This window comes from Neomonachus schauinslandi, chromosome 12, assembly GCF_002201575.2.
Source record: "Neomonachus schauinslandi chromosome 12, ASM220157v2, whole genome shotgun sequence".
NCBI lineage: Eukaryota > Metazoa > Chordata > Mammalia > Carnivora > Phocidae > Neomonachus > Neomonachus schauinslandi.
This window is the reverse complement of record NC_058414.1, coordinates 41,201,818-41,217,960: the sequence shown is the minus strand read 5'-3', so window position 1 is coordinate 41,217,960 and position 16,143 is coordinate 41,201,818. Positions and strand designations below refer to the sequence as shown.

Below are 16,143 nucleotides of genomic sequence, written 5' to 3'. Positions count from 1 at the left end.
TGTTACCCTTGTATCCCCCATTTGATGGGAAGCCCTTCAAGAGTAACAACATCTAAATAAAACTACTACATTATGGTAAAACCACAGCAATTTTATGTACACTCCAGCTACCCAAATAAGAAGAACTGTGCATTAAAGTGGAAAGCAACAGTTACTTCTTTCAAAAACTTTAAAATGAGTCTCATTCTCCTCCCCCTCCATTATGTGTGCCCATGCATGCACACATGCACACATGCACACACACACACACACAATATGGTGCAGTAATTTGAAGAATTAGACTGTCTGGGATAGAATATCACCACCTTGCACCAGACACATTCTCAATGCCTCAATTTCCTCATCTATAAAATGGTGTATTACTAATGATATGACTAGGATGGGCATAGTAATATCATAACATGATATTAACAAAACTTTACTGATATTAGTAATACCTACCATCTCATAGGATTGAGAAAATAAAGTGAGAATGAAAAAGAAAATCCATGCTAAAGTCCAGGCACAGTGCTTGGCTCTGGGTATAAACAGGAATGTAGAACATTTTATCCCCATCAGTCACCCCATACCTTTCCCAATTCTCATGTCAAATCCAAGACACAAAATAGTGTTTCTATATAGGAACTCTTCTTGGAGACCCAGAGCAATGCCTTGAAAAGAGGCATATGGTGGCAGACAGGAGATATTTTGGGCAGCATAGGAGAGGGGTGCTGTGGTTCTCATCCTATCAAATTATTTCGTCTAGTACTACTGGGAGCTTATGGTGCTGCCACATCTAGGCATTCAGCTAGAATGAACTTTAATGGAGGAAAGTAGTCTATATCCCCTGCCCAAAGGTCCCTGCACTTTAAAACTAGTAGGCGAGATGTTCTGATTACCTTGTGTGCAACGTTTAAGAGAATTTCAAGTGTTAAAGTAATTAAAAGCAATTACTGCTCATAAATACCAATATTTTAAATTAGATCTTAATAAATGTTCACACTGTTTGCCACCTAAAATTAAAACATCACAAGAATTCTCACTCAACTAGGCAATCTGTTCATTAGGCCTGTCAAAGGCTTGTGTCTTCCTTTCAATAAACACTTGATTGGTTGCTAAGGAAATGGCCATCTTTTTCTGGCTTTAGTCACAATGGTTACTATTCACATTAAATATTTACAGCTCTCTGGGCAACACTGGGCAACTGTCCAGCAATAAGCAAGTGGGAAACCAAAGACAGGATGGTCCTAGGGTAGAGTCAGTCCTTGCATTTCACCCATATAACGGCTGTGTTGGGAGCAGGAGACCCTGGCCCAGAAACCTTTCTGTCTAATGGGTAACGAGACTTTTTTCTTTACTAGCTCACCACTCCTATGTGTCAGCACCTTTCAGAGCTCTTTAGAGCACATTAACTCAGTTAATTGTCAGTAGTAACTCCATGGGGTAGAAAGTATTGTTAACCCCATATTATAGACAAGGAAATCAGGGTCTGAGAGGTTAAAAAGTTTGCCCAAGATCACAGAATTAAGAAAATACACTGCCATTCTCTTCCCCTCCTTTTTCTTAACCAGTCTTTTTCAGTGCTGCTTCCCTTACGAACTGAAGTGAGCGATCTGAGAGAGAGAGAGAGAGGGAAAGATCCTGGGATGACTGAAAAGGGGCCAGGTCCTCATTGGAGCCCAGAAGTCCTCCACTTTCTCATCAGAACTCCTCTATTTCTACCAAGAATTCAATGTTGACACTTGACACCAGGACATTACCCACCTAGTAGGTATAGTATAGTATAGTATAGTATAGTATAGTATAGTATAGTAGAGTAGAGTATAGTATAGTATAATATATTTTGGTAGGATATCAGCCATCTTTCCAAATGTGCATTTGCCTTTAAAGCCTCTTATTTTCTTCACCATTTGGTCAAAGAACAGAAGCAGGCTGTGGGAGGTGGGGCTGGGGGCGGGGGTGGAATCCAGCAATCTGAGACATGTGCATATGCATCTGGCCACACATTAATTAGAACCATTCTAACTGTAAAGGATTTCAGTCAAGAATGCAAGGCAGGATTAAACATCTTGGGCCAAATCATTCACTTTTCATGCTTCCACTCTCCAGCACATTTCAGAGAGCAGAGCTGCAGATCCAAAAGTGGCAGTTCAGCTCATCTGTGCTCATGCCAGATCTGCACTGGTTTGATAATGGCTAGAGATTATGGCTGGCTCTTCGGTGCAGCTGTTCATAACTCTGCCTTATTCAACCTAAAGAAATAAGGTTGAAAATCTAACATGAGGCATTCATCATTCAATTATGTATTTCTTGTGAAAGAGGCAAAAACACTTCCATGTTTTGCAAAATCTCCACATCAATAGCAATTAAGTTTCACATGAAGACCAGAGAAATACTACACTGACTATGGATGAATAACTTCCTTTCAAATGCAATGGTTTGCATCTTTCTCTAAATTTAGTTCTGTAAAACAATAAATGATGGTGCTCTGGTGCAACAAACTACACACAAATGACTGAAAAAGATATGTGAATAAAGGTATTTTATACTTTCAATTTTAGAGATCATATAGTCAGCCCTATTACCAACACCACAGCTGCTCCAAGAACAAATCACAACTCATCATTCTACAAATAGATTTAGAATCAAACCTGGGATTAATTATAGTATTTTCATTGAAAACTTCTCAAACAGAAAGTATAATGGAATTCACGTAATCCAGCTCAGGTTTTTAAGAGTTTTCCATCATGCGTTGAGCAGCATCAGCAATGAATATAGCCAGTTGGTAACTTAGGGCACTTGTTCCTTATTTAAAGATGTTAACAATAGTATAAGGGTCATTTTTACAGCGAGAGAAAAAAAAGTCTGACTATTCTAGGTAATCTTTAAATTAAATGAAATAGGGTGAAGGGGGAAGGTTTTGAAAAAGCAACTATGGTTTTTGGTCATGATAATTCTCAATCCAATCAGGCAAAAGAAAAGAAATGTTTTATTCTCTAAATGAAAATACACAATTAAAAACAAAGAAAGAAAATAGAAGAAAGAAATTCATAGTGAGGCGTATGGCATATCTTCAAAAATCCATAAACCAAGTGAAAGAATTAAGAAAACTGTAGTCTTTAATATATGTGTAAAGGAAGAAAAGAATAAGCCCCTCCAATTTTTCTAAATTTTGCCCACATTTATGGAAAGTAGCTGAAGAGATTTATTTTAATAATTTCACTATATTCAGAAAGTCTGGTTTTTATGAAGTTTGAGGCTAACTTAAGCCCTCCACTTATTTTCTTCTTCAAAATTGCATCTTAAATATTTACAGTACACAACTCCAATAAAACAATAAATATACTGTTGATCATTTTAAACAAAATAATAACACGATATTGGAGGGTTGTTCTTTTTTTTTCTTCATAGTGGCCCATGGATCTCCTTGTAATTTGGCAAATTAATAAATGCATCCTTCCTAAAATCTTGGTTGTGTACTTAGATGTTGCCTTGGAGTCTTACAATCAGTTTTCAAAAACTGGTCAAGTACATAAAAGAAGGGGCAGCCTTATGATTAGCACATCAGTGCACAAAGAAGGACAATAAATTTCCATCACATTGTCAAACTCACTCAAAACAATCAAATATTTCACCGAACCATTTACAACTGTTCAATGCACACAAAACCTGACTTTATATTCTTCCTATTTTAAGTAGATGTGATATTTTACAAGGGCTTCACAAGTAAGAGACTGAATGTAAAGCAGTCCATTAATTCTATATAAGCTGTTTTATATACCTGTGGGCCTCTAGTAACATTCAGATACAAGGTTACAAGGAGAAGAATCATCTTCTAAAGTTTGGTTGGAGAGGTTGCCATATATTATATATACATAACTAAAATTCCAGCTGTCAAGCCAGCAGTCTCTCTTTTCCAAAACTGCTTTCGCGCTCTGGCTGAAAATACTGACATAAACAGGACAACAGTATAGTATCAGTTACCAGATTGGAAATGTTATTGTCAAACTCAAGTTGAAATTTCAAGACCAGCAACTTAGAAAACAAAAGAATTCCCCACTATGATTTCCCAGGGAATCTTTCCAAGAGAGATGTACAGATGTATATCCAATCTTGCTCTGCTATGTGTGCATATGTGTATGTTTAACTTGGAAATGAAAAAGACTATTTTAAGTCAGAAAATTTTCTCTAAGCTTTTCTATCATAATTTTTCCTGGTAATAACCTATCTTAGAGAAGAAAATATGTGTCTCCTTCTTTTTAGACTGTAACTTTCAATTTTATTAAAATTCCTCCCAATCTGCAGTGTGATGTCTTTGTGTTGGCTCTGGAAGGCCATGTTACACTATGTATACATGTGTGTCTTGTGATGGGTTAGGTACAGGGAGAGACAGAATAATGTAGGGCCTTGAAGGTGTTTCCAGCTAGCTCTTTCTGCTCAGCTTTCTTGCATCATACTGCAACTTTGCCATGCTAAGCCCATTGTACATTTTCAGTGAGTGGTTAGCCTGGCCTTTTGTTCCACTAAGTTAGTACAAGCTAATAAATGTCTTTTCACTTTATTGGAATCTTTCCTTTAAAAGGCATGACTTTGGGGTCTGGTCTTACAGAGATAGTCTTTTAGACTTGAGAAAAGTAAAGTAAAAGGACATTCCTGCTAATATCAAAGCAGGCTTATTACTTCAATATAAGCACTTCCTTAATTTTCCTTCCTCAGCATGCTACATAAATATAAGCAAAAAGGCTCTCCGCTGGATGCATGTTACATATATCTCACAGAGTTTAATTATAAAGCCTCTAAAAATGAAGATGGTGGGAGGAAATGATGTCAGTAGATCATACAGTCCTGGTATTGAGTTAGCCGGCTGTCTCTGACAGCATGCAAACAAAGACACTCAGGTAATCACAATATACCATGAAAGGCTGGGCTCTGAGGAAAAGAAAATCCAAGTGAAGGTGAAAGGTATTATTTCTACTTTAGTGCTTGGAAGTGCACAATTTTAATTTTTGTTTTCATTAATGTTATAGATGTTATTATAATTGTGATAATTTTAATGCAATTAAGGAGGTGGAGTTAGTTTTTTTTTAAGTGCCACACCCTATCTTCTCTGCTAGACTGATCTGTTATAAAGAAGGGATGAGCCAGATGAAGGCCAAGCACTCAAAAATACACAACCACTCACAACACACACAACACCTCACTTTGTTGACCTGAAGAGGAATGGCATTGCAGGAAACAGTGAAGACACCCGCATAAGAATACAACTTCCAACCCAGCAGCTGCCCACCAGGGGCAGCAGGCAACTTCTAAGAGTGAGAAAGACTGTGCCCAGGAGTGCGGGCTGCACAAGTGGGGAGAAATAGGAAAACGCTGTGCAATTCACTAGGCAGGACCCTGGACACTAGAGCCACTTTAGTGGGTTAAGGTGGGACCCATTCCCAGGCTTTAAAAACTGCAGTGGGTTGACCCATGGGCAAAAGGCCAGCTTCTTGCTGGAAAGAGGAAGGCTGGTCTCAGCCAGGCCTTCTAGAAAACCCTGGAAGGCGTTGCTCCTGAACCTTCCCTTCCATTCCTATTCAATTCCCGGCCTCTCTTCACCTCCAGATTGGCTCTCTTCTCGCGTGTTTGCCTTTCTCCAAGCTGGCTTCTCACACAGGTTGATGGAGAACTGCCTGCCAGACCTCTGCTCCTTTAACACTGCGGGGATTTGCAGAATCGGGTATCCTGAAAGGATTACCTCTTAAACTGAGGCGAGAGAAACAGACAGAACTTCCCAGCCAACCTTCGCCTTTGACACAGAGAACCCCTAGCGCCAACTCTGGGTACTCCCCGGCTTACTTCTGGACCAAATCAACCGTGCGACTACCGCCAAGGAGGAACTGCTCAATCTCCTTATTTACTTAACAAAACAAACAGACAAAAAGCCCCTAAACCCCGAACAACCCCCAAACACAGCCACTGTCCCGTCTCCCCTTTCCTTCCTCCACCCCTCTTCTCCGGCTGTTGTTGCACACTCTCCCCTGGCCTTTCTGAACCCTCTAGAGCCAACACTGAGGTCATTTAAAGTTAAGGAGAAACTTCCCCCTACCCCATCCTGGTTCTAATGATGATAGATTCCACGCTGCATCAGGCCCCACGCCGGGGAAATAATGAGGCTGCATCCCAATTCGTCTGCATTAAAGGCGAGCCAAGCACTTTCGATAGGAAATATATCGATTCTTTTGCCCGAGCGGTAGTTTGTCCTGCTTCCCGTGAATAATTACTGCTCCTTTAGAAATTCATAATAATTACGACTTCCCACCCTCCACCCGCGTCGCTCTTTAAGAGCGCCTGATCCTGGAGGCTGTCTCGGTGTCTCCAGCCGTGTTCCCTGCAGGTGGGAGATAGGGCATGAATCACTTCTCCCCACTTGGTTTTACTCTGGCGAGAAAGGTAATCCCTCTCCGTACCTCAGTTTCCTTGTGTGTCAAACGGGCGTTTTACGTTGTTAAAGACACTTACAGCTCTACATCACTTGATTCATGTTTGTTTGTGAGGAGGGGTAGATTTAACGAACTGTGCAAGGGAATGCGGACGCGGGAGGAGAAAGTGGGGGAAACAAGGGTTCACCTCCCCTCAGCCTAAACTCTGTGGTAATCACGTGATGCCGCAGCCGCGGAAGTTGGGGGGGACGTGGTGCAAACGAGCCGATCTGGCCACAGGAAACAGTGGGGACCTAGCGATCTGAGCTCAGTGCTCCCGAAAGACTGGGAGAGGGAGGCGGGTCGTTAGAGTCGCGCCTGGGCGGTAGAGAAGTGTCTGCGGAATGCGCCAACTCTACTTCAAGAGGGACCGAGCGCGCACCTCCGCGATGGAGTAGGGCCGGTCTGCGGACACCCGGCGGGGCGGAGCCTGTGGCTCTGTCCGTGGTTCTGAAGAACCGCTCCGCCGGCCGGGCTTTCTCAGCCGCCGGCCACCCACCCATTCGGTTTCAGTGTCCGCGACCTCCCTCCGGAGAACTGCTGCACTCCTGCCTGCTGCCCCAGAAGCACCGAAGCTCGGCGGCGTCGACAAAAAGTTCCCCCGAAGCAACGCTTTGGTGTGAAGGCTTGGGGTCTAGACGCGAGAGGGCTGTACCTATGTTTTCTTAAACCAGTTGGGATTGCTCGAGGTCACCTCAGGCTAAAAGAAGACAAAAGAGCGCGCAGCTGTGGCGGCAGCGACTCCGGCTGGCAAACTTCCCGGGGCCCGAACACTGCGGCTTTGGTGAGAACGACAGGGTTTCCAAGTCTAGGATATGAAGCCTACGTCGAAGAAAGTTTCTCGCTTCTAACTGTAGAAGACGACTTGAAATGGCCTTTCAAGTCAGGTTCAACAGGGACTCGCAGAGCTCCCACGAGCCAGTGTCTAAGGAAACACTCGGTATTTCTAAGCAGCAATTTGTCTTATTGTGGGAGAAAGAAGCACTACATGAAAAGCCTCTCGGTTTTCCATTCTCATGCAGATGAGGTGATGCGCTCCGGCTGTGGCCTGTGTATCCTCCTCCCCAACGTATTTCCAATACTCTCATTAATTTAAAGGAAGTAGGAGCGTTAGAAGTCTTTTCGCTACTAGCGGCGGGAGAGGCAAGCCGATGCACTCTCACTGCTCCGGGGACCCCACGGTGCTCTCTATCCCAGAGACCCGGCTCTGGGCGCCACCTTGCTTTCCACCACCCAGAGCACCCGACTAAACGACAAAGGAACTTTCTGTAACGAAGGTCACCTGAGGAAAGGATTTCTCTCCGTCCCACCCCCACCTCACCCCCGCCAGCCCGCACCTCCATAGTAAACAAAATATTCCAGAAAAAGCTGTTTGCAGAGGGGGTAATTAGGTTTTCAGTCCACAGCAGAAACGCGGCGCACTCATTAGAAGTTTAAACAACAGCCAGCAACCCTTGAGGGCAGATGGCAAACTTGGAAAATGCGCAAACGCGCTTCTAGGCGCGCGGAGGGGCACGAAGAAGCCGCCAATATATATTATCTCAATAAAAAGCCGCTCTTGGATAGCTTGCATAGTAATTGAGATGGGCGCTCATTTCTGATCTGGGCTGGCATTTCCTCATCTCGAGCTCACAGAGCCAACTCAGGAAATTGCTGGTAATATTCATCTGGGGAGCACTTTCATTAAACGTAATTCATTCGACTTTCACAATAAATTGAGTGACATCCTTACAGCGGAACCTTTTTATCCCTGATTAAGTGCTTGCCAAGCTTTGGTTTCCCACTTTATTGTCACATTCCTTCAAGCAGAGTCGTCAACATGCCAATCGACAGCAGAAAAAATGTGCGCGCCTTGTTTACCAAGCTCCGGGAGGGGTTAGTGCTGACACAGAGAAAAAGAGCTGGTCACAAGCTTGAGTAGCGGATAAATCAAGACCGCAACTTCCTGCAGACAAGCGTCCGGACCTAAAGAATGGTAGCGAGGAGATTGCAGGGCGAGGCTAGAGAGCGTACTCGCTTTGCCACCCCGCTGCTCCTGTAAGCAGCTGACCCGACCAGCGGCTCGCCAACCTGACTAGCCCGCCTCCCCCTATTAATTAAAATGGCGAAGACTGGTTAGGTCTTAGAATGAGATCTGGAAGCTCCAGAAGGACTTGGTTGCTTTAAGGGAACTTTCCAGGATCGAATCAAAGCTAGGCACCTTACTTAAAAACAAACAAACAACTCCGAAAGAATGCACACTTCCTAACTGGCTATTTGAGAGCATGCAACTTTCAGAGCTTCCATCGGCTTTATTTCTGGGCGGGGGAGTGCAAGAAGAGTGTCATTCCTCATTCCCAAGATTCCCTTTCGACTCTTAAAATCATCACCGCGACAGCCAAACCCATCCGGGGCTCTTCAGACCCCGGAATTCCAAGCAAAGCTGAGGAGCACCTCGATATTTCAGGACTGGGAGAAACCAGGAAGGCGTCCCTTTGCCAATTCCTGGTCCCTTCTCCCCCACCCCCTATAAAATCAAAGAAGGCCAAGACAGAAAATTGCGTATTTGAAAAAGCAATACCCAAATGCTTTCATCACTCAAATGTCCTTTTGAAAATATTGTCCACGGTGGTTATTACCTGGACAATGCTGTCAATTTCTGTAGTCTGCAGAAAATTTTCCCTCAGATAGAAAAGTAGGACATTGGGCACCTATCTCAAAAAAAATCAACCAATTTCCCTGCCACCAGATATATTTTTCACCCAGACAACACTTTCATTAAGGAGGAAATAGCCGTCAACAATTCAAAGCCAAATAGAAATCAACTTCGCACAAAGAGGAGCTACGAACTTAATGGCTTTCAGAGAAAATACAGCTGAGAAAGTTGGAGTGATTCTGGTTCTCCCTTCCTAATACTGAAGGCAGTTTCTCCCAGAAGCTATCACTAGAAGGCCCCAGACTACCATCATCCTCCTGAAGTGTGGCAGAAGGGCAACCCATCCAAGTGCTTCCCACACACCAGGGGAGCTGCTTTCTTGGTCAATGGAAAATTGAACACTTCAGGAAAATGCCTGAAATAGTAGCAACCCCCCCCCCCCCCCACACACACACACACAGAGCCCTAGAATATGACTTTGGACTGGTAAGTTTTCATGTTGTGCTGCTGGAGCTCAGGCTCCTTTGAAAATCTAGGTTTAATCCTGTATCAGGAAGGTTGGTCTGGGATAGAAAAATCCGGAAATGCGGTGGTGTTGGGGAAATTTTAGTACTGCCACCAAGAACTGGCCTTAACAGAAAACACTGAATAAGCCACTGTTAGATAGTTAATGCACTTTTCTTTTCAGGAATAAGCTCAAATTGTAAAATTTTCAGTGGGAAGAGGCTTAATTTTCATACCTAGTCCAAAGGATGGACATTGGTGGTCTCTCTCCTGCTGCTTTTCCCTCACCTTCCTCAGTTCTTAATAGCCACCTTCACGCTGAGTGAAATTCATCCAAATGCTCTGGCTTCTAATAGTGCAGAGGTAGTACTCCATGGATATATTAATCACTCTTTAATCTCTGCTGAACAATTGGAGTGGTATTCACATTTTAAGGACACTCTAAATCCGAGGGAATAACTGACTCAAAATCTTTTTTTAAGGACAAAGTTTAGAAAGAATTTTTCAATTCTTGCCCATATTGGTTTAAAAAGCAACTAGATTATTAGCAATTTTAATTCCTAGCAGAATTGGAGGGACCTAAATTGGAGGGTGAGGAGCCTCTTCTCATGAAAATAGAACTGTGGATGTGTGACTGATCACAATAACATCATTCAACCCCTTGCCAGATTCTCTGGACTCAATTTCTGAGTAACTTTTTTGTTGACATGCCCAGGGAGTGCTCATTAGATTCAGTTCTCAACTCTGAAAATTGCCACAGGTGAGCCACCAACAGGACACCTCTGCTTTCTGCTGGGAGGTGCTCTCCCTGTGTGCTCTGGCCTATCCTTCAGTTTGATGCACCGAAAAGAACCCAGTTTAGGACTCCCTTTCTTCAGAACCAGAAATCACATTTTCCTAGTTTATCCAGTGTGTGCTTCAATTCAGTTAAAATGCCATCGTCCTGTTACCCCATCATACTGAAAACATCCTGGTATCAGTCCAGAACTGACAGGAGAATAAAGATTGCAGGACCTTTATTTTTATTTTTAAACAAGTTTTGTTATGCGATAGGCATGTCTCCTGATGAAATGAGACTTTTAAATCTATAATACACAAAATTCAACAGACAGAAAATCTCCTTGCCTTTATTTTTTTTAAAATGGTTTCCTTCTTCCCTGCATTTATGGCTGGAGTTAGCCCTGTGGTGATTTTTTTAGTCTGCTAGCTAATATGCTTCAGAAGCTTACTTTGTAGACACATTTCTAATTAACTTCCCATTGCAGTACTAAATAAGCTTCCAGTTTGAAATAAGAACAGACTCATCTCTCGATAAACACAAAAACACTCAAAACCCTCAACCTAGAACAGGCATCCAAAAAAACCTGGGCCAAGAAACATTTTGAGAACATTCACTCAAATACAGGCAGAAGAGTGTGACTTAAGAAAGGAGCACTGAACCTGCTGGACAGAGAATTGTTTTTCACTTAAAAAATAAATTAAAAATCCCCAATTTGGGAATACGTAAGGTATTTCTCTGTAAGTAGAAGCAGGAATATTTTTGTATAAGAGATACCTACACAAATCTTGTTCCCCTGGACATAATGTGGCAATCACTGCTTGGAAAACATAACTGGGATTCCAGGGGCTTAAAGGGAAAGGTGCACTGTGCTATCAGCTAGTAGGCAATGCATAAATAGAGCACCCTGTCACTTAACTTGTGGTGTGAGCTCATAAAGACATAAAATTACTCATTAAACTCCTTCTTGGTTTATGGCAACTCAAGGAGAAAAAAATAAAATAAAATAATGGTTTTGCCACTCCTGCCTTCTTGGAGTATAACTTGAAGCAGCCCCTGACAAACTGCATCCATCTATTGCAGTTTCTTGCAAAGATCTGGGATGTTCTAAGATCAGCTACAAATAAATGATAAATTCAGTCACAGTGTGTGGTGTTTAATAAAATAGATGGAGAAAGAAGCTTTGACCATTTCTTGGTCTGTCTCATTGCCCTAGAATTTTAATCAAGGCTCTCCACTTCCTTACCTGCCTAGAACCAACCTGTCCTGACTGCCCAATTCACCCTTTTAAGTTTATTTCCATGGTAAAAACCAGCTCCCTGCTCTTCCAGGAAAATATCTTGGAATTCTGTGGGCAAATAACCATGGGATGACAATCCCTGGAAATACTACCTTGGGTCACAGCCACCAGCCTTTTGTTTTTGTGGTGCCGTGTGGTTTCTAATCCCCGACACACAAAACAACTTTAGATCGGAGAGAAAAGAATGGACTTCTAAATCGCCTTCTCTATTTTATTGTTCGCGTTTCGTATTGTTTTGAGTGAAATTGGAAAAATTGTCTCCTTTCTCCGTATTGCCAAAAGGCATTCAGGTAATGAAGTCTGTAACTAAACGGTAATTGAATCAGCATAATTTGCACACTGAATGGTTTTCAAATGCTCCCAGTTTACAATTAAAGGAGAATTAATGCGCTTGTTGTTGCGAACGCAGCGCATTAGAATAAATCCAGCACTGTTGTTGTAATGAGTGGAAAACGGTTTAACTGCCAACAAACACATTTAAAATTTAATACAACGTATTGATTTCACTTCTGCTTTTGATAGATTATTTTCCAGACTATCGAAATACTTGCTCCAAGCAATAAACTGCACCACAGCCCCGAGCTTTTTGCCATGTGTGAGCACAGTCCAAGGACTTAACAGTCTTGAGGTTCAGGTCACGTGTAAAGGTATGCAGAGGAAAGGGGCAGGAGGGTTTCCATGGTCAAGGGAATCTTTAATAACCCTCCTCTGTAGCTTTCATTTTGCGCCCCCCCCCCCCTTCTTTCAATAAACAATCTCTGTATTTCCTCTGGCCAAACTTTCTGCCCTCAGTCTTTCGGTTCCCAATGTCAGTAGGTAGACTGGACACAGGTGGGGGCAAGAATGATTGAAGATAGGAAATGGGAAGGACAATTTTTGCATTCTGTCTGCGTTCCAGCCCGGGAAGGCACAGACTTCGGTGACAGAGTCAGAAAGGCTGTTCTTTTGGATTGGCTGCCCTGGCTTTCACCTGTTTACCCCAAGGTGTCCTGCGGCGAGGACACTGACGCGCAGCGCCCTCTGGTGTCCGAGGCTGCGATAGTCAGGCGATAAAGATGCAAAGACAGGCAACACTGAGGGTTCCTGGATTGAAGCTGAAACCCGTGAAAGGCACGCACCCTCACATACATATTCACATACGCGTATACATACACACTCATTAACATACACAGAGTTCACACAACTAGCAGCCCTGCAGTCATATGCACCAGGGCAAGAGCTGGGAAACGCTCTCAACTGAAGGGTTGGCAACACTTTTGCTCCCTGGCTTGTGGGTTCTGAAGCCCTTGGGATTGAGGGACGGCACCGCCCCCCCATCCCGCTTTTCCAGCCCCGTCAGAGAGCTCAGACTGCCCCAGCGCTCCTCGCCCCCGTCAAAACACACTGAGCCCTCCGTGCGCTCTTGTGGCTCAGAAATAAGCTATGGGGAGTCGGTGCACTGAACACAACTTCGCCAGCAGGGTGCGAGTGTCCCTGGCCCTCCCTGAAGCCAGACACGAGAAATTGCTCTCTCCGTCTTGGCTCTACGCGGTGCCCACAGCTACCAATTCATCTGCACCCCCAGTTCCAACAGTGTGCAAAATCCAGACCCCCGAAACTCCACTCCAGAAAGACTCAGGCAGTGGCTTTGCTTAGTATTTTCCTGACAACAAGGTCTGCCATTCCCTAGTAAGGGGCTTGGCCCTGTAACTGGGGTTCGGTTATCTGGTGGAGAGAAGAGATTGGGAGGAGAGGGAGGAGAGCTGCTACATGTTTGCCGGGGCAACCCAGACCTAACTCTATCTAATCGCTTGTGATGCTCTTATCTGATACACTTGTCCTCTGTGAACCCTACAAGTCGAACAAAGTTACCTGCACTTCTTTATGTGTCATATCTCCAAACTGGGGGACTAGGTACATGGATTCACTTTCAAAGTCACAGACCTGGGCAGATTCGTGCTCCACACTCTCAACCTCCATTTCCTTTCGTTTAAACTCTGTGGATGAACTAATGAGAGTTCCATGTATAGTCAACCCTTTCTTTTGCCCTCTCTCCCCATAAAGCATCCCATCCCACTATCTCCTCGGCTTCTGGGTGTCTAGGGCGCCCTAGACGCTGTTCAGAATCACGCTTAGGAGAGGGGGGACTGGAGCAAGAAATGAGGGTGGGAAAACCGGAAAATCCCGCAGGGAACCAAAGACCAGCTTGCCAAAGTTGTTCCAACACGGTCGCTAGGAATGCTGCTCTCGCTGAACTGGCGATCTCACCCTCCTCCCGCGCGCCCCTGGTTGTCTGGCCTCACGACCAGGGTGGGATTGCGGGGCCGCCGGATAGGCAGCGACTTACCAAGTAGATGGTGGGCTGCAGGAGGAGAAGCACGTACCAGCACGCAGCCTGCATCCTCCCGCGTCTCAAACTTCCTCGGCGGTGCTTTCGCTGAGTCTTTGTTCCTTCAAAAACATAGATCCACCTGACATCCACTTTACAGAGCAAGGAGCGCTCTCAGCAGCCTAGATACAAATGAAATTAGACATTCCATGACCACGCGGGCAAGGTTAGGCTTGGCGACCAAGCGAGGAAAGGGGGTCGTGGAGGGGAGGGGTGGACCAAAAACCCGGGGGGGGGGGCAGGAAAAATTGAAAAGCGAGTAAATCCAGCGCCTGAAACCAGCGAGCGCGCGGTCCGCAGGCAGGAGGGCAGGAGGGTAGGAGGATGAGGGGCTCCTTGCGCCCTGCACTCCTCGGGTGCGAGTTCCCAGGCAGTGGAGACAGGAGGTGGCGGGGCACACAGAGCCGCGTGCAGGCTGGTTCCGAGCCCAAGCGTCTCTGGCAGCGAGACCTGCCCTAGTGTTTGATGGCCGGGCGGCTCGGACTTAAAGGCGGCGGCTGGTTCTTCGCCAGCACTGGCAGTGCTCACACACGTACACACCAGCAGAGGAGAGAGAAAGAGAGAGGGAAAGCGAGCTGGAGAGACTGAGTAAGGGGGGCGCGGGTAGAGGAAGGGGTAGGTAGAGCTGACCGGGATTAGGTCCTGGGTATCTTCACACGTTCCATGGAGTGGGGGTGGGGAAAGGGAATGCAATTTGCATACAGTAAAGCCGGGCTCAGTTTACCCATTCGAGCCCCCTGCACATAGATACACGCGCATACAAGCACATCTTTGGCACTACTTTTTTTCGAGCCAAGGGGCAGAGTCAGTCGCTAACTTCTAGAGTGGAAGTCTGCCCGGGTCCGTGAGGTCATCCGCCAGGTTCACTCTGTCCCCCAACCAGTGGCCCTCCCGCCGCCCCTTCCCCGTGTCCCACCACCCCGCTCCAAGATATCCTCTCCTGGACTGTGGAGGCGAAGTGTACGTACCGCACAGGACCAGGGGCGAAACCGGCGAGCAGGGACCGCTCTGGGCAGGCTCCATGGAGGAGCTACTCGGGCCTGGCGTCTCCGGCGCCCCGGACATGCCCTCCCTGGCGCTTCATTTCCATGCTCAGGCACGGACCGGTCCCGCTGCTTCGTCCAGCGTCGGCGGAGTCGGTGTCTCAGTGCCCGGGTCGCGCTCAGGCTTGGTTCCGTGGGAGCCTAGGCTTGGCACAGTTGGATTCACGGTGTAGGAAACTTAAGAGGCAAGAGAGGGAGGGGGAAGCAGAGGAGAAAAGAGAGGAAGAGAGAAAGGGAGGGAGTAAGAGAGGGAGGGACAGAGGCCAATGCGCCGGGCGAATGCGCGGGACGAACTGGACCGCCAGCGCTGGCTCCTGGACGAGCAGTCCGGGGCTCCTTGCTTTGCGAGGCTGCTGAAGGATGGTAGAAATGACTTAAGGGGTGGGGGAGACTGGGCAAGTCCTCGGGACTTGAACTCGAGAGATAAAACACGGGCCTTCCAGAAGAAAAAAGCAACACGGCAAGCGCAAACGGTCCGAGTTTCTGAGGGAGGGTTGGGGTGGCAAGACCCGGAGGCTCCTGGCGCACCGAGCAGCTGCACGTCTACCGCGACACTGGGAAGCCAGGGAGCCGCTCCCGAGCGGAGTCGCAGGCGCTGTGCATGGTCCTGCCCGGCCACTGGGGGACGCTCTGGAGCACGCTGGGGTTCGGGGCGCCGACGAGGTGGTGCTTTCTCCGTAGGTCTGCCGCTCACGGCGCCTACCTTCCCCACACCGGCAATTGCATTGGCACGTGGGTGAGCGATTCCTCAGAGACTAATTAGTACCCCGAATAAATAGATCCCACTCCCAGGCTCTCGGTAGGCCGGGCCCGTAAGGAGAAGTGGCTCCTGCGGTATCTCTGGTGACCGCAGTGCCCAGTCCCCCGGGGGCGTGAGGACTGCGACCGCCAGAGGAGTGGTGGGGAGCGTAGTGGAGCGGTGCGTAGGGCAGGAATGGGCGCAGGAGGGAGCAGGGGCCCCCGGCCCGCCTCGGGCGCGGACTCTGGGCGCCGCGGACCTGTGGCTACGGGGCCCGATGCGAGGGCGCTGCGGACCGCCAGCCATTCAGCGCGCGACAGCCGAGAGGACTGGGCG

The 16,143-nt window shown here is 46.3% G+C and overlaps 1 protein-coding gene across 1 annotated transcript in view; it reads right to left on the bottom strand.

Moving 5' to 3' along the window:
• Positions 1-15,204, bottom strand: part of NXPH1 (neurexophilin 1) — a 297,417-nt gene extending 282,213 nt beyond the window's left edge. The window contains exons 1-2 of the mRNA XM_021689734.1: positions 14,994-15,204; positions 13,984-14,147 (exon numbers count right to left, since the gene is read on the bottom strand). Of these exons, the coding sequence (XP_021545409.1) occupies positions 13,984-14,037 (54 nt within the window). The 5' untranslated portion in view covers positions 14,038-14,147; positions 14,994-15,204. The remainder of the gene's footprint in view (positions 1-13,983; positions 14,148-14,993) is intronic.
• Between the last annotated feature and the right edge of the window lie 939 nt (positions 15,205-16,143).